Source organism: Cervus canadensis, chromosome 2 (genome assembly GCF_019320065.1).
Source record: "Cervus canadensis isolate Bull #8, Minnesota chromosome 2, ASM1932006v1, whole genome shotgun sequence".
NCBI lineage: Eukaryota > Metazoa > Chordata > Mammalia > Artiodactyla > Cervidae > Cervus > Cervus canadensis.
In genome coordinates, this window is record NC_057387.1 from 25,945,457 (window position 1) to 25,970,034 (window position 24,578).

The 24,578-nt window shown below is 46.2% G+C and overlaps 1 protein-coding gene and 1 long non-coding RNA gene across 4 annotated transcripts in view; one reads left to right on the forward strand and one right to left on the reverse strand.

Moving 5' to 3' along the window:
* ATP1A1 (ATPase Na+/K+ transporting subunit alpha 1) overlaps positions 1–13,627 on the reverse strand; it is a 31,916-nt gene extending 18,289 nt beyond the window's left edge. Inside the window, exons 1-3 of one of the 2 annotated variants that reach the window (XM_043459840.1) lie at positions 13,341–13,627; positions 2,180–2,284; positions 1,534–1,593 (exon numbers count right to left, since the gene is read on the reverse strand). In XM_043459840.1, coding sequence (XP_043315775.1) covers positions 1,534–1,593; positions 2,180–2,284; positions 13,341–13,352 — 177 coding nt within the window. In that variant the 5' untranslated portion in view covers positions 13,353–13,627. Of the gene's footprint in view, positions 1–1,533; positions 1,594–2,179; positions 2,285–13,156; positions 13,174–13,340 lie in introns of those variants that run through there. The other variant, XM_043459842.1, reaches the window with a different exon arrangement.
* A 76-nt stretch (positions 13,628–13,703) lies between these two features.
* Positions 13,704–23,720, forward strand: LOC122435733. 2 transcript variants are annotated; one of them, XR_006267695.1, is made up of 3 exons: positions 13,704–14,096; positions 21,314–21,479; positions 23,105–23,720. It is a non-coding gene; the product is annotated as an uncharacterized LOC122435733 (long non-coding RNA). The 2 variants fall into 2 exon arrangements; XR_006267697.1 differs by having other exon boundaries at positions 13,704–13,961.
* The last annotated feature ends 858 nt before the right edge of the window (positions 23,721–24,578 follow it).

A 24,578-nucleotide genomic window follows, 5' to 3' on the forward strand; every position in this document is an offset into this window, starting at 1 on the left:
AGGAAAGAAAAATCTGTCAGAATCCATTCTGTTACTGGGTTACCTGCCAAATGTCAGTACAGAACTTCACTCCTTGGATGGCAATTAAAACACCTGTCTGGTGGGGAAGGGGTCACACTTGTGTAATACCTGAGCTAATAACCCGAGGACACCCATCAGTTGAGAAGTATTCACTGGGGGCATTCTCTGGTGGTCCAGTGATTAAGACATGGGCTTTCACTCCAAGGGCCCGGGTGTGATCCCTGGTTAGGGAACTAAGATCTTATGAGCAACTTGGGTGGCCAAAAAATTAATAAACTTAAAAAAAAAGTATTCACTGGAAGAAAAGCCCACTGTACTGAGGCCCTGCTGTTCCAAGATGCAGTGACAGCAGACAAGAGACACACAGCTCCCATGATGAGGGGAAAACGTGGTCACTTCCACAAGACCTAAAACACGTTTGCCTGAAGCATGTACATATACTTTGTTCTCAAGTTATCTTTAATATCGGAATTAACGAGGGAATACGGGGAAAGGGACAAGAACACCTAAGGGGTCCACATGGACTTATTTCAGGACCCTCCTCTGCCTCAAGTTCACGACTCGCTCCCTGGACAGAACACCAGCCATCTGAGCTGTCTCTGCATATCAGGTACTGAATCCAGTACTTCCAGTTAACTGTAATTCTCACCACAGCCTTGACCCAGCCCTTTTATTAACCCCATTGTAGAAGACAACAGCCCCACAGCATGAGAAAGTGACCTAGGTTGTGGCGAACACACGTCACAGGAACCTAGTGTAAACTTCAGTGAGATAACCCACGTGAGCTGCTCAGAGGACAACTGCCTGCTGGGTCTTAGCACCAGGCCTCCTCTCAGAGCGTAAGGCCCCAGACTGCTCAGAGCTTGTTGGTAATTTATTGAAACAACAGCTCCATCGTAGCTGGCATTCAAGCAATTCCTTGGACTTACTAGTGACTGTCCAGAAAATAACAAACTCCCCCCTGCCCCGACTGTTTACTTCTATATTGTTTTGCGGTAAAGTTAACATCAAAATCCACTAGATAACAAGGACATACAATACATATTTTACTGAAGTTTCTTTGAACTGTGTAAAAAAAAGTTCCTAATAAGTGATAGAATAAACCAAGGTTCTGATCTACCACCATGAGCTAGCTGATAAAAACACAAAAATCTGAATTCAACTAGTTGAAATTTTCAACTCAATTTAACAATGTCGAAGAATCAACGGAGCATCTGTGACCTCAACAGCATGACCTCCGATCTATTCGGTTTCAAATCCTGGAGCTCCTACTTGTTGGCTGTCACTTGCTACAAGATGGGGAAAATAATGACGATTTTCAAAAAGTTTCAGGGGAAACAAAATAGTAAAACAGCATGTAAGGGCCCAAGCTCTGTGCATGTCACATAGCAGACATGATATGGATGGTGGCTATCAATATTATGGAGTCGCCAAGGTGAGGCCTGTGATACCAGGGGAAAATGTGATGGGGAAGATCAGAATTCTGTGTAACAAATAAAAATTAGAACATACTCGGTTCAAGTCTGTTCCATATTTGCGATGAAGTTCATCAAGGCTAAGTTTATGATCATCCTAAGGGAAAACAAAAGGAAAAGAATTAAACATTTTATCACTAAAAAAAGAATTAAAAAAGCATCAGTGTCATCCCTCACTATCATTAGGCTCAGAACACAAGTTTGTATGTATACTCTTCACCATTGCCAATGGCTTGGTGACCACACAGCTCCTACTGAGTGGTCTTCACTAGAGAATGGCTCAAGCGGTATGATGGGGGCCTTCACAGCCTGACCAGGCAGATTCTAGACAGGCTGCATCTGTGGAGGCCTCCACCGCCTGAAGAGGTGGAAGTTCCCTACATTCAGTATGATTCAGAAACACAGAAGCAAAGGCCCATGATATCAACCGCTCCTCTGTGGACCTTTGGTTACGACAGAGTGTTGAATAACTTGTCCAACCTGCTGATAGCTTTTACAATGAAAATTTTCCATACCAACCTCTACGATTCAGTAACATTTGCAGGACTGCTATAATCTCTTTATTTTGAAAATGAAGCAAATCTGATTGAAGAATGGCTGGGGGGAGGGGCACCACACACTCAAAGGATGTAAGATACAATTCATACTTAAGAACAGAAAGCACCCTTCCTGCTGGTACTTACCATAGAAACTTCTTTCTTCAGCTCATCCATATCCCTCTCTTTCTTAGCCTTTTTCTTGTCGCCATGCTCTGAAACGGCTGCCGGTTCATATTTATCACGTCCAACCTATAGAGGAAGGAGGGAAAGGTGTGATTGTGAATTAGGAACAGCATCTCAAAATTAAAGGTTGTGGAGAAAGGATTTTCACCAATTTTAGGGGAGCATCTTGAAGAGTCATTGGGCTAATATCCATGGAAATATATGTGCTGATGATACATACTCAACAACAGTCCAGTGTTATCCAGAATACTGCCATCTCTAGCTCAAGACAGACCATCTGCACCCTAGGGCACTAAGACCAGTGCCCTGGGTCTTGTCAGGACTCAGAATGGCCCCTACCAGCTGCTTCTATCTGGGGTGGGGGGCAGGGGAGAAGGTTGTGCTGTCAACATTTCCATACCATGGCCCTTCATCTTCCCCACTGAAAGACAAAACTATCTTCACATCACTAACTTAGAGTATAATACACTATACTTATGTACTTGTCCTCTGAATCAGACATCAAATCCTGGGCTCCACCACCTAACAGCTGTGTCTCCTTGGGCAAATCACTGATTCTGAAATTGCAGTATTCTCTTCCCTAGCATGGAGATAATGATGCCCATTCCCTTAGATGTTTGAGAGGACTAAATGATATACACCTAAATGTTAATGACTTTATTATCATGTTTAATTCTTATCTTTGCAAAGAAGTCATTACATACCAACTTTAAATATAATACCTTTAGGGCTTGCCTAAGAGTCCTAACTTTTTTTTTTTACCTTATTTAAAAAAAGAAGTCAGCCCAAGAGTCCTTCAAATTCTTTAAGTGAAAAACAAAGAAGGGAGTTCCCACCCCAATCTGCAGCCTGAGAATAAAGCCCCCAAATGAAAAGTCCCTGGAAATGTTTTGACAGAGGCAGGATATAGGAGAAGCATGTGCATTATCACACAATTCACAGGATCCACCTACGCCTCTTGAAAACTGGAACAATTTTTAGAGAAAACGTTGATTCCATAGTTTAAATTTAGATTGTTCCACCCCCCCACCTCCTGTTGAAAATGCTTGCCCTCAGCTACATAAAGCCGGAACCTAGTGCTCCTAAGGGCAGTCCCCAGAGCAGAAGACCCCTCACTCCAGAGGCCCCCATCCCACAAACTGTTTGCAACCACCACCATCTCCTAAGAAGGGCAAAGAAAGGCGATCTTAGCAATTTTCTTACAATGGGTGCTCTGTGGTGCAATTTCTATTCACTCATGGCTCTCCCTTATTCATTTCTAATTTTCAGGAGTACACCAGCTACTAAAGCAGTAAATAGAAACACTGTCTAGACTAAAACTATACTGTGTTGAAAATAAAAAATCAAAACATACAGATACCTTACAGCGGATATGGTTGTAAATAAATACAATAATCACTTGAATTTGAAAATACCCTCTTAAGACTCTAAAGAGATCGTAACTTCAAGTTCGTGCTGCCAAGACATAAGGACATGTACAGTATTCACATTGCTCAACTTGTGTGGTTACATTTACAGTGTTCCCTGCACATTAATTTTTTCAGTGTCCTCTAGCTTCTGTATCTTATCTGTTAAGAATGAAGCAGAGCTAAAGATAGTCAACATTCTCGACATTCTCTCCACTATGGAGCAACCACACTGGTGAGAGGCTGTCTGGTAGAGCCCTGATGCCAGAGTTAAAATGGAAAATCATCACACACCCTGGGAGCACACAGACAACACAAACCAAAAACAATGGCCGCCCCCTCCGCCCTCCTCACCGCGGACCACTGGATTTCCTTGATACATTTAATGAAGACGCGCACACACACTGAAACTTTATATTAAACACACTCCCTAGGGAGCTCTCAAAGACTCACGTGGCCACTCTGTATTGATTTTTAAAATCCGGTCCACAAATTCTCTAAGCAAAGTTGAGTATCATTAAAAGATATTTAATTTAAATATATGAAAATCAGAGTTAAAATCCCTCTGCCTCACCATCTGTAGGCTTTGATTATCTTCTGGCTTTCAACATTTTACACTCTGAAAGAGGGGGAGAGAGTTATCAGAGCAGCTAAGACTTGGATATGTTCCAAAGTTCTATCCCCATTTACAAAAACAGACCCCTTGCCTGAAGCTTCACAGTTCTCAATGCTTTAAGGTAGCTGGAAATAGAGGCTCCCTAATAACCCTCCCCTTTCTCCATCAATTCATGGCATACTAAGGGGGGGGGGGGAGTTTAAAACAGATTTGTGAAAGAGACAGGGGAAGTACTAACAAGAGATATTTCTTTTCCTTCAAGATTTTAATTGCTTTGCTAGGCACTGTTTGTCCAGAAGACCAGGCTGCTTATGCAATTCAGTTCTTCCCTACAAGTAAAACAATAATACTAGCTCATCTTGATGAGAACCAAACATTACTCCAGTCCCTACTAATCTCAATTACTAGTTTCAAAGCAGGGAAAAAAAAAATCTGTGTGTGTGGAAGGGTGGAACGCAGGGTGGAACAGGGAACAACTTAAATTGGGTAGATAACATTTTATTATTTCTTTGAAAAGCATTTGGGAAAAACAAAGGTCATGCAAAGGGGAATGATAACATGGCCTCCCCAATCTACTCCCATGACCTTCCCCCTCCCCCAGGTAGACGAGTCACTTTTTCAATTAGGAAATGCCCAGAGGCCAGGCAGGGACCACGCTCCCTGGGCAGCACCATTTTGGCACCACTGTGCTGTCCCCATAGGACAGGTACAATGGAGGCTCAAGGTTACTATTACACCCTCCCTAAATGGGCCACTTGTGAACTTTTTCCTTCCCCCTATTCTAATTTAGGAAGTGGAAGGTCACAACAAGGACAGGGGCGTGCCCAGTGTGACACAGTCTAAAATCAAGTGTCACTACTTCACCCTGTGCTTCCAGGGGATTTCATTTTCTCAAAGGTTCACTACGAGTTCTGCCACCATTTGATCTGGGTAGAGAAAAAGGGTGCTCAGGATGTGGGGAAAGAAAATTCCTAACAGGAGGAGCCAAGGCTGAAACTTGGAGTAAGGTTCACTTACTTAGTATTTAAATTGTTTCAAATTATTTAGAGGTTTCATTTTCACTTCTCAATAGATTATGTATTTCTCAGATGCTTCTTCATCTGAATTAGCTCATCTAGTTCTGAATGGTTACTGAGTGTCATCTTGACTAGCCAACTATCTTTACAACAAAATGTGATGACAAGCCCTGGACTTTTGGCAAGAGCTTCATTCGTTTCAGTGACTTCTCCTAATAGAAGAGAACAGAGTTCACTTGCAGCTTTCCCCACAGCCCCAAGCACCAAATTCCTTTTGTTTGTTCAATTCTGTCCCAACTGCAGGCAGACAACAGTAAACAACATCTTCCAAAGCTTCCTGCGCAAACTTGCTGATTCCTCCTGTCTAACACCATTTTCTGCTGTCATCTATTCACGTTTGTGAATAGAGCAGAACGGGGCTGGTATGCAGCACAGGGGAGGTGCCCACCCTCAGCACTCCAGCCCCAGGGCTGAGGCCCCAACCTTCACTTCTTTAAAAGCACAGACTGAATCCTTACAATGGGCATGACCTCTTGGGGCTGGCAAGGTGCCTTCCTCCTCTTCAGTAATTATTCACAGGGGGAGGAGTGGGAAGCAGATATGACAGGTACAGAGAATTATCCCTGTGAAGGTGAAAGTCACTCAGTCGTGTCCGACTCTGTGACCCCATGGACTATACAGTCCATAGAATTCTCCAGGCTATAATACTGGAGTGGGTTGCCATTTCCTTCTCCAGGGGATCTTCCTGACCCAGGGATTGGACCGGGGTCTCCTGCATTGCAGGCAGATTCTTTATCAGCTGAGCCACAAAGGAAGCCAAGAACTATCCCTAAATTTTTTTTTTTTTTGCAGGTGCCTTTTTTTCCCCCCAATTGTTTTTATTAGTTGGAGGCTAATTACTTTACAATATTGTAGTGGTTTTTGCCATACATTGACATGAATCAGCCATGGATTTACATGTGTTCCCCATCCTGAATCCCCTCCCACCTCCCTCCCCATCCCATCCCTCTGGGTCATCCCAGTGCACCAGCCCCGAGCACTTGTCTCATGCATCCAACCTGGACTGGCGATCTGTTTCACACTTGATAATATACATGTTACCCCTAAAATTTTTAAAAGCACACAAAAAAGGTACAGTGAGTTTAGGAGAGAAGTTTCTATCCCAGAGGTGGGGTCACTGGAGGTCTACATAAGCTCAAGTTGCCCGAGGCCCTCAGATCCATCTCTACCAGCCCTCAGGAGGGCAGGCCTTGGAGACGTTCTCAATTGAGCTGAGTGAACATCTGACCACAGTTCCAACCCTATGAGCACAATCCCCTGTGGCCAATAGGGAGGTCAGAGGCCTTCAGACTTCAGAAGTTGCTATTGATGAAGTCTGAGGGTACCTGGGAGCAGAGACATCTATACCCTTGGGATAGGACCACGGATGGCGCTTTTAGGTCAGGCCCAGGTCATTCTAGCTCTGCCATATGCCAGCAAGACAATCCTGAACAGTGAGCCTCAGCTTCCTCCTTGCCTAAAATGGAAATAACACTTGGGGGTAACTACTAAAAACTCCTAGATGGCATTCCAATAGTCTGATGATTCAAGGGGCCACCGTCAAATCCAAAAACAAAGCACCTAAAATCAGCACTGTTTCTAAAACTGACAAGGCAAGCTTTGGACCATCAAGAGGGGCCAGAAGAAGGGTAAAAGTAACTGCCCCAAATGCAGCCCATTTAAAAGCTGGCCAAGAGGACTGTAGAAACGGCACCTCTGATTCCAGTTAGGCAGGGAAGTCGAAGGGATGATCTCTCTTTGATCCTGCTGGTTGCCTAGGAGTACTGCCTAGAGTGGACTACATCTTTCTTTTATATATAAAGGGGCGGCGGTGGGGGCGGGGGGGAATCTTCTTGATGTATTATTATATCATTATCAAACAGTGTATGTGAAGTACTCTGCATAGCCCTGCATGAAAGTTATTATAACTTGGTTTTAATTAACATATATCATTTGCATTCCTCATTGACTATGAAAAGTCATAACCTTAAAAAAAGAAACCTCATTTTGGGCATTTCTTAATTTTATCATCAAATGAAACAGAGAAAACAGAACATATTACCACACCAACTTCATTACAGCTCTGATCACTCCCAAATGACTAGTTAGTTTATGTACAAAGAATTTTCTCTTGCCAGGGATCTGAGGCTGGGGATGGGAGAGGGCAGGCACTACTGTGATTCTACAGCTGCTCTGCAGCCCAGAGCAGCATTTAGGGCAGTGAGGAACAGGAGGTGACCCAAGGGACCACCCTACCTTCGCATTCCTTCGCTCCCTCACCTAAACCGCGGTGGAGCTGGGGAATACCAAGCAGGCAGGCCAGAGCAGTGGGTCTCTTTGTGAACTTAGCTCAGTCCCTCCAAACTTGGGCTGCAGTCCATCAGCCAGCAGAGTGCAAAGCAAACAGCTCCAGCTCTAGCCGGTGGGTTCCCTCAGCCCAAAAGGAACAAGGCTTAACCTTCCTCCCCAATCTACCTGCATGTGAAAATGAAGGAGCCTGACAGCCCACCCTACCTGCATTAGTTAGTATACACTCATGATCATTCAAAAGAAAAAAAATCTAAAGCATTTAAATAATCAATATACTTTAGATTTACTACTTCTTTAAAAATGTGCTTTTTCAGTTGTTTTAAAAAAAAATCTGGTTTTAAAAATGGGGTGTTACTTTCTACCTCTAGGTAGCTGGGTTGTGAAGAGTTAAAATATTCTGCCTATTCCCCCCACTTGCTGCCCTCCTCACCCCTTTTCTCATTTTGTCAGACAATCTGGCTAGTGCCACTCAAACCAAGTTGTTGGTTTGAGAGACCATGGATTAACAACTGGCACAAGCATTAAAAGCAGACTGAATTACTTTCCAAAGTCCTGATCACTCCCCTCAATTGGTAGCCCGAAGCCTAGGGTGGGAAGTAATACAGCTGTAGGGCTGAAAAGAACAAAGGCAGTGATAACCCAGTGAAATGTTGAAACAAAACCAACACGGCACCATAGAAGCATCATATGGAGGATAAAGAAAAACACAAGAGGATAATACCCCAAGGGGCATGAGGCTCTGCCCTCATCATGCTGACAAACGGCAAAGATAAACTAAGTCCCCCGATCCACGAAACCTGAACACCGAAAGCAATGCAGGTCCCAAAGACCAAAGCACAAGCATCAAGGATCCACTTTTCAGATCACCAACAGAAAAAAAATCTAATAGCTGTTACTAAATAGGGTTTGAATAAAACCAGATACAGAACTAATTAACGTTCAGATATAATTCACTGTAAAGTCACAACGGAACTAAGGAATGAGGTCTACTGGCCAAAATTCCCTTGGCTCAGGACCCATGTGAAACCAGAGAGAAAAACTGCAGGGTGGGTTGGGGGGTGGAGTGGGGTGCTTCTATTCTGACAGAATCTGCTGTCTCAAACATCAGTCAAAGAAATGAAGAACTTCTTGTGGATTCCTGATGACAGATTTAAGCACAACTAAGGAGGTGACTCATAGGCAGAGGAACAGTCTCTGTTCGACTCCAGCCAAAGAATACACTTCCTCTCACACACACTCGATTCATAGCAACGTGAGAAAAGTTCAAGCCTGATTTGGTTACGTCTCCTTTTCCAAAAATACATAAACGAAAATGAGTTTAAGAAAATAGTTAGTGGATTTTAAAAGTCTCTGTCCTTCACATTATCACTTACTGGACATGTAATTTCAGCGGAATCCAGAATTGGACAGCTCTGGCAGCGATGGGGAAACGTTCTGCCCAATGTTGTGCTGGCCAAAAGCAGTCACTCTGATTACTGTGAGGCCATCTGATCTGACACTCATGTTTCTTCTTCTGGCCTGCTGGCTGGCAGAGGGCCCTGGGCAGCTAGGAGGAGGCACCACAGCACAAATGTTCGTCCTCCCACCCCTCACAGAGGGCTGAAAAGCCCATTTTATTTCAAATGACCTTGACCAAGACTCTAAAAATGTAAAGCCTTTTACTTGAAAAGTGAAAGTAGATGAGAACTTAAAAAGCCATCATCCCAGCAGAGCCCACTGACACTTTCACTCAGCTTCCCTAGGGAGGGTAATTCATAATACTTTCCATTCTTTCCAACCCTATTTTTTTTCCCCCCAGGTGAAAGAAAAACTGTTCTCTAGTTTTGAAAAGGCTTAAGACGAACTGGTGAACAGCACAAACCATACTTGATACATGTTTGATCTCTCAATGCCAAAAGCCCAACAATAACCAACAAAGCCACTCTCACTAGCCCTGCACTCTAAACGGTACAGAGGTGATGGCACTTGGGTGAGTACTCTAGCTAAGGGTCAGATGAGAAACTGACTCTTCAGGGCTTTAAAAACCTTTTTTTGTTTTAAATAAACTGGTTTTTACTTTTCCACACAAACTCCTTTCAAGAAAATTATCTTTAAAGCCCCTGTCATTCTTAAATTTGTATATACTATGTGAAAGAACACAGCCTGACCAAACAGAAAGTGAGGAATCTATTCATTTGCTGCTAAAATAGCCAGGAAACAATGCTCTAAAAGGGTTCTGGGGTGGAGAATGGATCTTTGTAATGTTGAATCCACTTTTTTCTTTTTAAAATGCAATTTAAGAATAACACTTGGGCAGCGGGTGGGGGCTGGATATTTTAAGTTTTACTCTTCACCTGCCTGAACATCCTACTAGGTTTTTAAAAATTCCTCCCCCTCCTTTTGGGGGAGGGGGAGCTTGTCAGGCTCTCAATCTTCTCAGATTTATGATGCAGACCTCCCCCTTTCCTACCCTCCCACCCAAAGGTGAGTCACCAGAGTGTTACAAACTTACTGGCAGAGAAAACTACAAATTAACCAACTGTGAGTTACCCAAAGAGAATACACTCTCAGAGCAGCAGCAGGGTACGGGGGCGGGGCGGGGGTGGGGGGGCGGGGAGGTGGCAGGGGAAAAAAAAAATCACACTCATGGACACTGAACACTTGACAGGCAAAGGGTGTGATGCAACCCCCAACCTTCTTCTCTGTCCCCAGGGCCAGTCACCAGTTCCTCCCGTAACCACTCCACTTGCTCGTAACCACTCCACTTGCTCGGGCTGGGCCCAGGCAACTTTCCATTCTGAGAACTGTCTTATGTTGTTTTCAATCTAAAGTACTGGCTTTACAGCAGCCATAGGAAATTCAGTCGCTTTCAAGTTGAGCTCCAAAAGGGCAGCTGATAGTGTTACCCTGCAACCAGGATTTCTGTTGACATGTGTATACCTTGTGTAACCTCCACCTGCACCTTTTCCCCAGCTCCTCTTTACATCCCTACCCATAAGCTATAAGCTGTGGTTTCTTTTCTAGGTAACTAACTTAATGTTCTAACAATGGAGAACTGCAGTGAAAGGCCCGGTGACATCCTTCCTCCCCACCCTGGTCTTCTGTAAACTTGAGAAAAAAGAAAGTTTCTTGCGTATCTTTGGTTTGCTAAAGAATTGTGGGTGGTAGGCTGGGCTGCGGATTTAAGCCAAGTCACTGGCAAAAGCAGCCAGTATGAAAAAAAAAAAAAAAAAAAAAGGACAAAATCCTATTTCATCCAGGAATGATTCAGCAGGAGCTGGTTCTTTCATTTCATTCCCCAAAGCTTAGGAGATCGATTCTTTAAGGAGAACTAAAATCACCTGAAATACAGTCAAAACCTGGGCCCCCAACAGTAGTGGGAAGAGGAGGGGAAGAAATGAACAATGACCTTAAAAATTAGCTGCCAGCACAGGCTTCCTGGTTAACCAATTATCAGCAGGGCTTTAGTCACCACTCCACCCACATTTTAATCCCCATGTGGAAAAATCCCAACATTTCAGCATAAAATATCCTTCTGAACATTTGGACTATCAGAGTAAGTCACTAGGGACAAAAGCAGTTATTTTATCCCAGGAGAATTACCACCACCACAACACATACATACAGATACCCTCCCTAATGTTCATTTCATCAGAGCACTCAAAATACTAATGACAACCCATCAGATAAGCAGCGTATCTGCCTGTGTTAACCAGTTACAATTCCAACTTTGGGTCTGCTAGCCACTAGACATGTTATTAGAATCCATAAGACATCGAGGTTGAACCTCCACAGCCCAGGTACGCTGTTATCTTTACCACTACTGTGCAAGTGTGTGGCTACCCAAGGGACATACAGGTCTACGGACATAATTTATTCAAACATCTTTCACTAACCCAACATAACAAACACCCCAGTTTCATCTGAAAAATAACTTTATAGAGTTGTGCATATAAGTCACTGTTAAAGAGTAAGTGAGTGAGTATTTAGGCTTGGACACTACAGGCTGCTCACGAATCAGGGACATCTGGTGTGTCGCAAACCAACCATTTGACCTTGAGCAAATCCCTTCACCTTCCTAGGCCAAGCTCGGGTACATATCTACCGGGCTCTACAGTCCTGCAATCAGTAATGTGTGGCTCAAGAAATCAACTATTTTTCTGAGGAAGAAGAGACCAAGAAATGAGCTTTTAACAGCCTGTGTACTGGAAAGACCTAGGGTTTGACGGTGTGTACAAGCACAGGCCACTAACCCAGTCTGCACCCCGGTTCTCTTCAGCTACTTGACCTGAGCCAGCAGCCCTCCACCTTTTGTGCTTTTAAAAGATTCAAGTTGTGCATTCCCACTTCTCCTTCTTTTCTCCTCCAGGTCCAAATCTTTCAATGACCTCTTTCAGAATCCATTTAGAGTCCCCAAAGCATGAACCCTCCCTCTTCCTCCATCACTCACTCCACACGGAGGAGACCTCAGACACACTAAGCGCCGGACAGCGTGCAAGCCCTGGACACAATGGAGGGGATTCTCTCCTACCAGTATTCTCACGACCTGGTCATTTTATCCCATCAATTGATACTTCTGATCGTCATTTTGTATAAACTTTTCTCGACTGGACTCTGGCCTCGGGCCTATAGATTAACTGTCTGAGTTACGAAAATGCAGGAACCAGCCGCCGTTCTGGTATTCCCACAGTGCTCGACTCTCCTGCCCGGGGAGGAGGAGATTCGTTCCTTCTAGAATCTCTCTTCCGTGCGTAGACACTCCTAACCTGTACTGTCCTCGCTTCCCTTCCTTTTTTCGTATTTATAGTACCCGGAGACACTGGTGGATCAACCTGTGCTCCTTCCAGGCTCACTCTTCCCAAAAAAAAAAAAAAATTCACTCTCCCCACCATCAAGATGACCACTCCTGTTGCTTAGGCTGCCCCGAGTGCATCCCGTGTTTATGGAAAGTGGCCCATCAAAGCTCTCAAAAGTATACCTTCAAGGCCATCCTAGAGCGAAGGCACACCCTTTCTGGCACCAGCCCGCCCGACCGGCTCCACACTAAAGGGAAGCCAATTTTTTTCCCCCCTTTGGGGGAGGGCGGCCACCTCTGCGCGCAACTGGCTAGACCCTGGCGCCTCCAGGAGGAGCCTAGGGACCCCAAGGCCGGCCCCGCATCGCAAGCCCCCCAGGGCCCGGGCCGGAGCCGCGGCGGGAACCGCAGCCCGAGAAGGGGCCGGGCAGAGCGCCCACAGGGGAAGGGGAGGAGCACGTCTTTCCTCCCGGCGAGAAGGGCGGAGGGAGAAAGGAAGGCGAGAGACGGGAGGTGAGGGCCGGCGGAAGGAGGGAGGAAAGGAGCGGATTGGGGATGCCGCCGGCGGCCCGCTCCTGGCCAGGGCCGCCCGGCCGTCGTGCTCCCTCCTCCTCCTCCTCCCGGGCCGGCGGCTCCCGAGCGCCGCCTCCAGGAGCCCCGGACCCCGGGCGCGCTCGGCCTCGGGGGCCCGCAGACCCTCTCCAGGGTCTGCGCACCGCCGGGCGCTGCCGCGCTCCAGCCCCTCGGCGCTCCCTTCCCCCGTCCGCCCCTCATTACCGCACTCCCTCCATTTCCAAAGTGCGTCGCCTTTTAAGCCTCGCCGCTCTGCCAACCCATTCCGCGCCCCGCCGCTTCCTCCTCCGCCTCCCGCGGGCTGCGGTCGCCCTCCAGACTTCCTCCCCTTCCTCCGCCTCCCGTCCAGGGCTCCTCGCGCCCCTCCCCTGGCTCGCCCGACACTCACCCCCTTCCCCATAGCGGCGATGATCTGTGCCCCGCGCCGGGTCCTTCCGTTCAGAAAATGAGAGAAAAAAGAAGAGAGCGGCTCCCGGCCGAGCAAGCGCGGCCGGGGGAGCGAAGAGGAAGGAGCTAGGGCTGCCGCGAGGCGGGAAGGAGGGAAGACGGCAGGCGGCTGGGGCCGATGCCTTCTGCCGCCGCCGCCGCCGGGGCTGCTACTGCTGCTGCTGCCACGTGTCCTCCTCCTCCCGCCGCAGCTCTGAGCCCCAGACCCCGCCGCAGCTCAAGCCCGCGCCTCCTCCACACTTCCTAAAATATGCAACCTGCGTCTAGCCCCGCCCACTCACGTCACCGTTACCGGAGCAACCTGATACCGACCACAGGCCTGGCTCCGCCTCCCGCCCCAACCCCACCCCCAGGCCGGGGCCGTGCCGGCTGCGACCGGCCAGGGCTCCAGGCAGCAGGGCGCCGGGGCCTGGGGCTCGCGTGCGCACGTCCCGGGAGGCCGAGACCGCGCCTCCGCGGGGCGCCCTGGCTGGCTGGGCTGCGGGGGTTCGACGGCCATGCAGCTCCTGCGTCCCTCCTCCCTCCGCCCTGCGTGACCAGCCCGCTTTGGAGAGCGCGCAAGGTCCGCAGTGGGTGCGGGGATGTCTGTGGAACTGGGCTCCGGAATCTCCGCGGACCCGGGACAGAATCGCCGCGCGGAGGGGCCTTTCTGGGCATCAGGGAGCTCCTCTGGGACTAAAGGAAGCACCAGGTTGAGGTGGGGAGTCCGGAGAGACTGTAGCCAGCGCTTGCAGGAGGGAATGCGCGTCCCTGCAGACCCCAGGCCCCGCGCCTACCTGCGGATGGCCTTCCCGGCCAGGCTCTGGAGCCAGCCTCTCGGTGCTCTCACGAATGCCTCCTATGGTCTTGGGATCCCTGTTATCTATATCCCACAGGTTCTGGGTTGGCGTTGCCAGAGGTCTCAAGCGCCCTCCGCCTCCTTTGCTTCAACACCCCTGAATGATAATCCAGAGGGCCTGCGATTAATTCATTCATGTTGCTCTGTGAATATAAACTGTTTGTCCTGTTTGGGGATTCACTTTAGTGGGGGAGGAGGAACACCTGAAACCTAAGGAAATGCATATCTTTAGCAAAAGGCTCCGCGGAGGGGAGGATGTCTGAGGGCCTGTCTCCTGGCCGCTCTCACCTCAGCCTTTGGTTCTCTGAGGGATCTGGGCCTGGACTGTGGTGAGGAGCCCAGAAACCCCCCGGAGGGCCCTGGCCTGGCTTCGCTGTGTGGCTTGCCTCCCATTACAGCTTCTGCAGAGGCTGCAATGGCTGAAGGTTTCCTGCAGTTAAAAAGCAAGGTATTATTAACAATGTTTTCAGGAAGTCAGGCATGCTCTGGGAAAGCACAAGGTTTGCAGGAGAGAGTCACTCCGTGTCTCTGGGAATTCTGACAACAAACAGGGAAAACATTAACTTCCTAAGCAAGTTAAAACTGGCCCTGTTAATTTCAACTATTAATTTAACGTGAAAAAATAAAGAGGTGAAGCCTTGAAAGAAACTGGGAAGAAGGGAAGGAAGAAAGAAAATCGAAGGGGGAAAAAACTAGCAACTGTGTTAGCAGTTAGGCCATTACAGTAAGTCTTGTTCTTTTTAGAAGAAACCGTTTCTTTCCTCTTGCCCAAGAATGCATTGTTCAGGACTGGTGCCTCCTCCAGCGACCTTCAGGCTTGGTTAAATCAGCGCAGGCCCTGAAGAGCAGAGGAATTGTAAATTCAAATTCATGCCTGCTGGGGAAAAAACCCCCAAATCCAGGACAGACGTCCCAATGCTGCTAATTCAACAGAAGGAATTTATGAAGTGTTATCAGGGCTCTGCCTCCAAAGGTCTACAAAATGCTTTATTTTCATGCACTATATCCCCCATTACTGCTAACCTGTAGGAGGATTTTGCTTACTAAAGCTCTCTCAGCTTGTTTGAGATTAATTATCCCTTGGGCCCTGCTCTGAGCGGAAAAAGCACAGCAAGAACAACAAAATGTAGAAAGCAAAAGTCTAAACGATGTAGGTTTCTCCTGCTGGTGGATCACCTTTTCCACCCTAACTAAAATTATCACTTTTAAAATTTTCATTTAACAACATAACACTGAAAGATCAGGCATTTATTTCCCTTGGCCTTTTCGGCTGTTTATTTGTCAGCTGAAGATTGCTGAAGGTGCTTTCAAGAGGACCTCAAAGTTCTAGCTATATTCCAGACTGGGGAAAAGGCGTAAAAGGAAGAAGTATTAAAATCTGAAATTTACTTTTGCCTCCACATAGTACTTTTACATATAAAATCCTCCCTGGGATTCTCACAAGTCTGGAAGGCAAAGAGCGTTAGCTGCATTTTACAGAGTGGGAGACGGGAGGTTTGAGGATTTTCTCAAAACAAGGCCACTCAGCTAGTGATGGTGGAGCCTGGTCTCAAAATCGCAAGATGGGAACCATCTTCCTACTTGTAAAATTTGGTCTCTGAGCATGGCACCAGGGAATTTTTGGTAGAAGGATACTAATTGCTTTCAATGGTGCTGTCCTCACAAATACAGAGGGTTTCCATGTGCCTCTCCTCTTTTATAACCAAGAAGACCCCAGTGAGAGCCTCTTTTGCCTATTTCTACTCTTCATCAGTCTGCCGTGTGCATCATCATGAGGCTGAGAACATTTTATAAAAATGTTTGCTATAGATCAACAAACACTCCCTTACCCCTGTTTTCACCCACCTAATCCCACTTCTCAAGGTGTATCCCATTCCATTTTCAAGTCATTTGATAATCCATTTTTTAATTTTAGTCCTGTTGAAAGACACATACTTTGACAAAAACATTTCAGAATATCAGACAAGTTATATTGTTGCTACTGTTCCTCTAATGTTGATGTTTCTATAAGTGCTCAGCCAAGTGTTATATGGTCCAGGCACTTCTGGGCAGTTCTCAGGAGTGTTTTTAGGGATAAAGTTTATCATTAGGTGTTGAGGACAAAAGAGGTGAAGGGAAACAAAATATGGTAAGGAAGCTAGAGCTGAAAACTTTTTATGGGAAAGAGTGATGAAAAGAATCCCTGCTGGATTGTACAATGGAGCCCTGAGCATGCCTATAAAATTAAGACAGAGACATTGTGGACGGAACTGAGGTGCAGAAGTCACAGATACCTTGGGATGTGGGTGACCAAAGAGGGAAATACCATTTTGGGGGGACAGGCCTCTTTCTCCTCTTGGGAGAGCTTTCTGAGTGGAACCTTGGAAAGCAAACATTCCCCTCATTTTATGTGAAGAAACTGAGGCTCAGGGAGTGATTGGAATTGGACAGTCCCTGAACATTGGCAGAACTATTGGGCATCTTTTCAAACTCCCAGAGCAGTGCTGAGGATAAAGAAACTTCCAGAAGAGAATGTGGGGACAAATTCCGTCTCTCTATTCTATCTACCTCATATACTATCAGTTCTTATTAAGCATCTAGCTCGGGAAACAATTAAACTGGTGGAACCAGAGACTCAGCATTTATAGCCCCAAGTCTGCCAAATGTGGATGGCTTCGAGGAGGATTTGACACAACCACGGAGTGTTGGCCCAGTCATTGTGAATAGTCAGCAGACGTCTGAAAAACATGATGCAAGTCAGTATTTTGAGCCAAGAGTGCTAGCACTTTGAGTAAGTACTTGCTGAAATGAATAAACATGCCATTGCAATTAAGGGCTTTAGAAAAAGAGTTGGAACCTACAATAAAGTTAGCATTTTCCATTGGAAGCAAACACTTGGGAGATCAATGAGCTCGGAAACTGGAAAGATAGAAGTCTCTTTGGTCCAGCTTGCACTAGAGGTATCATGGAAACAATCTTAGGCATGCATCTTTATTTTTTACCATTTCCTTGGTACTCCAGGAAGCCACTTAGCTGCCACTGTTACCATATTTACTGCATTAAAGCCAGTTCTTCTCACAATTTCAAAGTTTCTCCTAGCCAAAATCTATCCCACCACTGCAAATCTGCTTGTCCCCATCTAGCAGCAGACGTATTAACCATTGCTTTAAAAGCACAGTTCTAGGGACTTCCCTGGTAGTCCAGTGGCTAAGTCTCCATGCTCCTAATGCAGGGGGCCTGGGTTTGATCCCTGGTTAGGGAACTAGATCCCACATACCTCAACTAAAGATTCCGCAAGCCACGACTAAGACATGGCACAGCCAAATGAATAAATAAATAATTTTTGTTGTTGTTGTTAAAGCACAGTTCTAGGCAGACCACTGACCATCAGAAATCTGTCAGCCAAAGAATTCTGACCCCTGAAACTTTCCCTCCCTGATTCCATTTTCCACTCACCTCTTTTCCCTATAAAAACTCTTTAGTATGCGTGCAAACATATTTTCTTCTGTTAACGATTTTTGAAGCCCTCAGGTTTTGCCTCTGGAAATTTAGAAAAGTCAACATTTACTTGGTACCTGTCCTGGAGGCTGTTATCAGTCATACAGAATCAAGTTCTCAGGTTTTTCCTCAGCATTCCTTTATTACAAACACTTTATAATAAAGTGTTTGTTGCTCAGTCATGTCTAACTCTTTGCAACCCCATGGACTGTAGCCCGCCAGGCTCCTCTGTCCATGGAATCCTCCAGGCAAGAGTTCTGGAGTGGGTTGCCATTCCCTTCTCTAGGGGATCTTCCCGACCTAGGGATCAAACCCCGGTCTCCTGCATTGCAGGCAGATTTTTTACCATCTGAGCCACCTGGGAAGCCCTCCTTTATTACAACTGCCACTTAAACAATGTGCTCTTATTAATAGCAGTCTTTGTAAAGAAAACAACGATAAAGGACTCTTTAGTTGTCCCCCACAAGTGTTTTACACTGTGTTCTCAAATTCAGAGTCAGGCTTGGTCTTCTTTTCTAGCACTTTCCAACACACTGCTACTCCCCTTACCCCAGGGATTATTATTGTGATAATAGTATCAAAACATTATTAAATGTTACAATATCCTGGCATGTAAAAATTTATATTTTGTTCTCTACAAATCAACCACCATGGGGCATTGCAAACAAAAATTAAATGGCAACAAACAAAGGGTCTGGAACTAAAAGTATTCTACTGCCAGAGTCCTATCTGCACCCAGGCAGCAGAGACATGGCTTCAAGCAGGCTTACAAGCCACCACGGGCAAGCTGGAGGCAGAGAAGAGGAAGCAGGAGAAAGCTGTCATGGAACCCCACCTTGTTCTCAGGGGAATACAGCCATGAGCACTGAGGAAATGAGTGCTGCCATTGGGGTGGATAGATCTGCTATTCTTGGCCTTTAAATCTTCCATGGAAAAACAATTGAGAAAGTTCTGTGAAGGCTGGTTCCACTGAGAACAGCACTCTTCCTTAGATCCCTTTGCACTAAAATGAGGTTTCAGGGACTTTGCAGATTTTCCCTTCACTGAAGTGAGAAATCACCATAATAGGAGAGAATACAGAATCATCAAAAAGTGGTTTGGTCCATTTACAAAAGTCTGGGAGTTTTTGAAGAAAGTATCCCCAAAGTAGGTCAGGTACAAAAATAGTAACCAGCTCAATTCATTTTTAACAGCTTAGGTTTTACTCTGGAGGCTGCCATGTGGTTGATGGGTAACCTGTACATGTGGACTCTTACTGATAAGCCCCCTAGAGAAGTTCTCTCTCTTTCATCCCTTCTCCCACCCCTACCTCTGGCACTCTCCATTGTTTAACAGAAGTAAGAGCTAGCTCATGCCAAAACAAACAAACAAAAATTAAATTAAAAAACCCAAACAAACAAACAAACCCCAAAACCCAAAATAGCCATTACTGGGGATCTACTCTGAGCCTAACATCATGCTTGATGCTGGCATATGACGACAACTAAGACACATTTTCTACCCTCAAATAGTTCACCATCTGGCATAAAATAAGACAGGCAAAGAGATATTAGTAACACAGTGAGAGGTGCTGTATCTATGTAGCATATCATGGGGACATGAAGGAAGAAGTGGTCAATTCTGCCTGTGGAGCTGAAAGGGCTTCCCTGGCTGGATCTTGAAAGATAGATGGGAGTTCATGAAGTGAAGCCTCTTGTGGGTGCATGTGTGTGTGTGTGCGTGCGCGCGCATGCACGCGTGTCTGCTTATGTACTGTGGGGTGGTTGTAAGCAAAAGCAGCCACATGAGTAAGACCCTTGGCACCTAAATAAACTTAATCTGTTGCGGAGGACTGGCCAGGAGTTTAAATCACCAGAGCATAGGTTGTGTGTGTGTGACAGAGAGAAAGAAGTCAGTAGGAGATAAGCCTGGAGAGGTGAGCAGGGTCGATTGTGGAGGACTTGGATACCATTCTAAGGGCTTGGACTTTATCCTGTAGGCCATAGGGAGACACAGCAGGGTTTTAAGCAGGGAGGTGTCATGATCAGATTTGTGCTTTGGAAAGATTTCTGTGGTAGTATTTGCTTGCTCCTTGGAAGAAAAGCTATGAGAAAGATAGACAGCATATTAAAAAAACACAGACATCCTTTTGCTGACAAAGGTTCATAAAAAAACCGTAGTCAAAGCTATGGTTTTTCCAGTAGTCATGTACAGATGCGAGAGTTGGACCACAAAGAAGGCTGAGTGCTGAAGAACAGATGCTTTTAAATTGTGGTCCTAGAGAAGACTCTTGAGAGTCCCTTGGACAGCAAGGAGATCAAACCAGTCAATCCTAAAGGAAATCATACCTGAATATTCATTGTAAGGACTGATGTTGAAGCTGAAGCTCCAGTACCTTGGCAACGTCATGTGAAGAGCTGACTCATTGGAAAAGACCCTGATTCTGGGAAAGATTGAAGGCAGGAGGAGAAGTGGGCGACAGAGGATGAGATGTTTGGATGGCATCACCAACTCAATGGACATGAGTTTGAGCAAACTCCAGGAGATAGTGAAAGACAGGGAAGCCTGACATGTTGCAGTCCATGGGGTCATAAAGAGTCAGACACAACTTAGCAACTGAACAACAAGAACAACTAGAGCCGTGGGATAAGCTTTCATAATCAGTGCATTTACCAAAGCTCTTCTGGTCATATTATTGGATTCAGAATCTCAGTATATCCATGTTTAGCTCTTGAGATGGCATGTTAATTTTTTTCTTCCTTTTTTGTGTATTTACATGCATGTCTTGTTCCCCGTCATGATCCTGATTATCTACTCCTTCCCCCAAACAGAGGCTTTCAAGTTGCTAGATATGGTGGAAAATTGGGATTTGGACATAATTTTAGCCATCTGTTAGGATACAAATCCCTGACCTTAAAAGGTGGCTCAATTTGAGTCTTCCTTCCTCAAATGTAACTTTTGAGCCTATTTTATCTGTAACCATACCACCAGGGCTGCTGCTGTGAGAATCAATTGACATGCTACTCTTAGGGAAATATCACCGGGTCACATTGAAACTGTTCAAGCAGTGTAAGGAATGATCTTGTTGATTTCAAATTCCTACTCAGCCTGCAAGAAACAAGGCTCAAAGAAGGATGAGGACATCCACAAAAATTTGTCTAGAGAAGGGATTAAGAACAGAACCTGCTTTGTGCTGGTTTTCCTCTTGCCCAAGCAACCTCCCGAATCCAACAGCGGGCCTGTCTAGGTATATGAAGCCAGCTTGTAGCAGAAACCACAGTACAGAATGCAGGAGCTAGGTGAGAAAGGGTTGGGTAACACTCCACCTGTCCGAACTGGTCTAGTTATCACCAAACTGCAGGTGAGGACTAGGGAAATAAACCCTGCAGTGAAACACAGCAGCACTGGCCCCACTGAGAAATTGTCACCTTCAGAATAAGAAGCTTGACTATCCATGTTCTGGAATGCAGGGGCTGATACAGGGTAACCTCTCTGGTTGGGAGGGTTGGGGGGGGCGGTCAGGGCGTGTGGGCAGAGGATGGGAAGGGGGAGAGAGAGAGCATTGTGTCCAAGTGTAACTTAAAACCATTACAGGTTTTTCTTTTTTTTTCTTTTTACAGCCTCCCTCCCCCTTCACACACAGAGAGAAAGAGAGAGAGGAAGAGAAAGAGAGGAAGGAAGATACCACCTGCTAATGCAGTCTCTAATTGGCAAGCCAGAGTTCTTTCTCTTCCTAAGAATGACCCAAGAGAATGCTGGGTTTCAGGACCATCACTCCCATTCCTGGTAAAAGTCTGCCAGGCACGGTGCTGCAGGCTAGAGCTGCAGGGAGCTTAGGGTGGGGGAGTGAGGGGGTAGGCAGAGGGGGTGTGAGGGGTGGCGGGGGTAAGAATCCACTTCCCTGTCATGCCTTTAAACTCATCAACCAGAAGTGCTCAAACTCAATGTATTCTCTTCCCCCTTTGGTTTTTTTCATAATGGGAAAAAAAAGGTGATGTTCAAGTTTTGAATTAAGAAACAGCTGCCATCTGGGTAATTGAATTCTGCTTAAAGCAGGCCACCTGGTTTTCATCAGCAGCTCCTGGCAGGTATGGAAGTGTCATCCGAGGTCTTGCATTGACTTCTAAATGCAGGCTCGCGGTCCGTGCACAGTGCAGAAACCTTAATTTCTGAGTAGCGAAAGTGGTGTTCTATCAGGTTACCTCAAGGCATGGTAGATTTCTCAGACTGCAGACATTTAGAACTAAAGCAGTTGTGTTGGTCTCAGCCATTCCTGGTCACATGCTGCCTTAAAAAAAAACACACACACACACACAAACTGAAAAGCTGGTTTTCTTTGGCTCCCTGTTTGGACATCCATGTCATAGAAATATGTGTGAGTGAAATCACCTTGCTTTCTTAGAGGTTTCGGGAGGCCGAGTGTTTCCAGTTCCTTGGATGGTGGAAAGAGGGGTGGGCAGCCTGGGAGGAATATCAGGTGTCTATGGGCCGGATGCCATGCTCTGCCTTTCTTAGCAGGCTTCTCAGTTGCCACCCCTGTGCCTCAAAGGGAGGCACCATCAAGCAGCATGAATGGGGCTGCAGTCCTGTTTCCTGACCTGAGACGCCCACACACCAGGAAAAGTCAGTACCTTTTATGCAACTCGTCACCCCGCCTCCTGTTTACAAGCACAGCAGAGCTGGTGTCAAGCAGGAGGGTTGGCGAGGACAGAGATATAAAAAGAAACAGAATGCTGGGAACTTGGGTGGTCTTGAGTAAGTCCTTACACTTTTCTTCAAGCCTGTTTCCCTGAATCTGAAATGTGTCTAACAGAACTGAGTACAATTAGGAGCCGTGTTCAGGCAACATGGGATACTAGAGTTGGGAGTAGAGCCCTGCACTGGACAGAAATCTTGCTCACAGGCAGTTATGTTTTACAAGGGACACTGAGCTTGTGGAATGAGACTTCTACACCACAGATAGCCTGGTCTGCTCTCCTCCTTTACAGAGGAATCAAGTCTGCATATGCTTTTCCTAGTATGACTGACCACCTGCTTAATGTCAAAATGAGACCCCAGTCACTCATCTTTCCAGCACGCTATGCTGTTTCTTTTGCTTTAGGACCACTTGAAAACATCTACGCAAGGACAGAGCTGTTTTGCTTCCAAACCAAAAACTGAGGGTTATCCAAAACATGTAATTTAAAGAGTCAGCTTTTTGAAAATAGAATTTTCCATGATGCACTGGGTACTCACATAGGTTCATCTTAAAAATCTTGACCTCTTTTCACATCAAGGGAACTATATCTGAATGCACACACAGACAAAGATACACACACATAGACAAAACACATACTATTATTTTGAGTTTGAGAGAATTCAAGGAAGTCTTGGATGGTGTCAGTGTAAAATTCAATTAAAATCTCTTGCAGGGGTCCCAGGCTTTGGACAAAGCTCCTTCACTTCTTTCCTGGGAAGCCCGCTCTCTGTTCAGGGACCGTCTCCTGGACCTGGCATCACCCCTGTATGGGGTTTCCTCAAGCTGCTAGGTGACAATGCGCAGCTTCAGTCCATGGCCATCTTGACTCCAACATCCTCAAATTTCTCTTCCTTCTGCCAGCTGATGGAGGAGCATTTGAAAAAGAGCACAGAGGGCAGGAGCATGGGGGCCGGGACTGGAAGCAGAGCTGGGGCAAGGCTTGGGCGGATAACAGGGGCCAGGGGAGGGGGGAGTCTGAGGCAGTTGGAGTAGCCTCCAGTTGCCTGGTCCAACTCCCAGCAGGCTCTCTTCTGCTCCCTCGGCCTGGCTCAGATCTCGTTTCTTAATCCAATAAAGGGGCACTTGCCTAAATTTGAAAAGGTGCCATAAAATTATTTTATCCACCGTATCCTGTCCAGAAGCAGTTAAGTTCCAATTTCCTCTTCAAAACTAATTTCTGTCTGATACGGCTCTTTCAGTATTGATCTACAATCAGTAATATATTATGGCCTCTGAAGCATTACTGTCTCATTACTCTCCTCTTTCTTGCCAAATGGACAGTGTCTCAAATCTCCTCGTTCCTTCGCCCACTCTTGTTTCTCTCTCTGCTGCCACAACATCCATCTATCCACAGCCATGCCTTAACATAGAGCAGCCTCTCCTGGCTCCTCTGAAAATTATAATCAGAAAAACTCCATCTGCCCGAATCTGGATCATGTTTAATGTACAGAAAAGCAGATCCCCACACTTTGGAATAGTGGTGGTGGGCAGCGTAGGACTGATTCTAGATCCTTCTGCTGGGGGGCTGGGAGGACCAGTAAGCCCCAGTGCCCTCGAGGTAAGAGCTTCTGGGTTAGTGGCAAAGTTCCTACCTTTTTCAACACAGGGATCAGAGATTTCTTTGGTAACCTCATTTTCCTTTTTAAGGCTGCCCCTCTTACCATAAATCATACCCCACTGGTAATAAAATGCTGCCTTTTGGGGGGAGAACTACATTATGCTTTTCCCTAGGTGTTGCCTACAGCCTCTAAAAACATTAAGAAAACAAGTCTGGTGAAATATTGAACATTTTCACCCTAAAGTTGGGAATGAGTGATTGTTACCCATTACCACCACTTCTACCACCATTAACAGCCCATGCCTCTAGCAACTGCCGCCTCCTTCCTACAACTCAGCTGTGGTCCACACCCTCCTGTTTCTCCATCACTAGTGGACTGCATGTTTCTATGGCAGCCAGACCTCCAAAGAAGTCTGAATCTCCATTCCCTTTCAGGGGATTCTTTTAAGTTTCCATGCATCTGGGCTTCCCCTGTGGTCCAGTGGTTACGAATCAGCCTGCCAAGGCGGGGGACTCAAGCTCAATCTCTGGTCCAGGATGACCCGGGGTGACTAAACCTGTACACAACTGCTGAGCCCATGTGCCACAT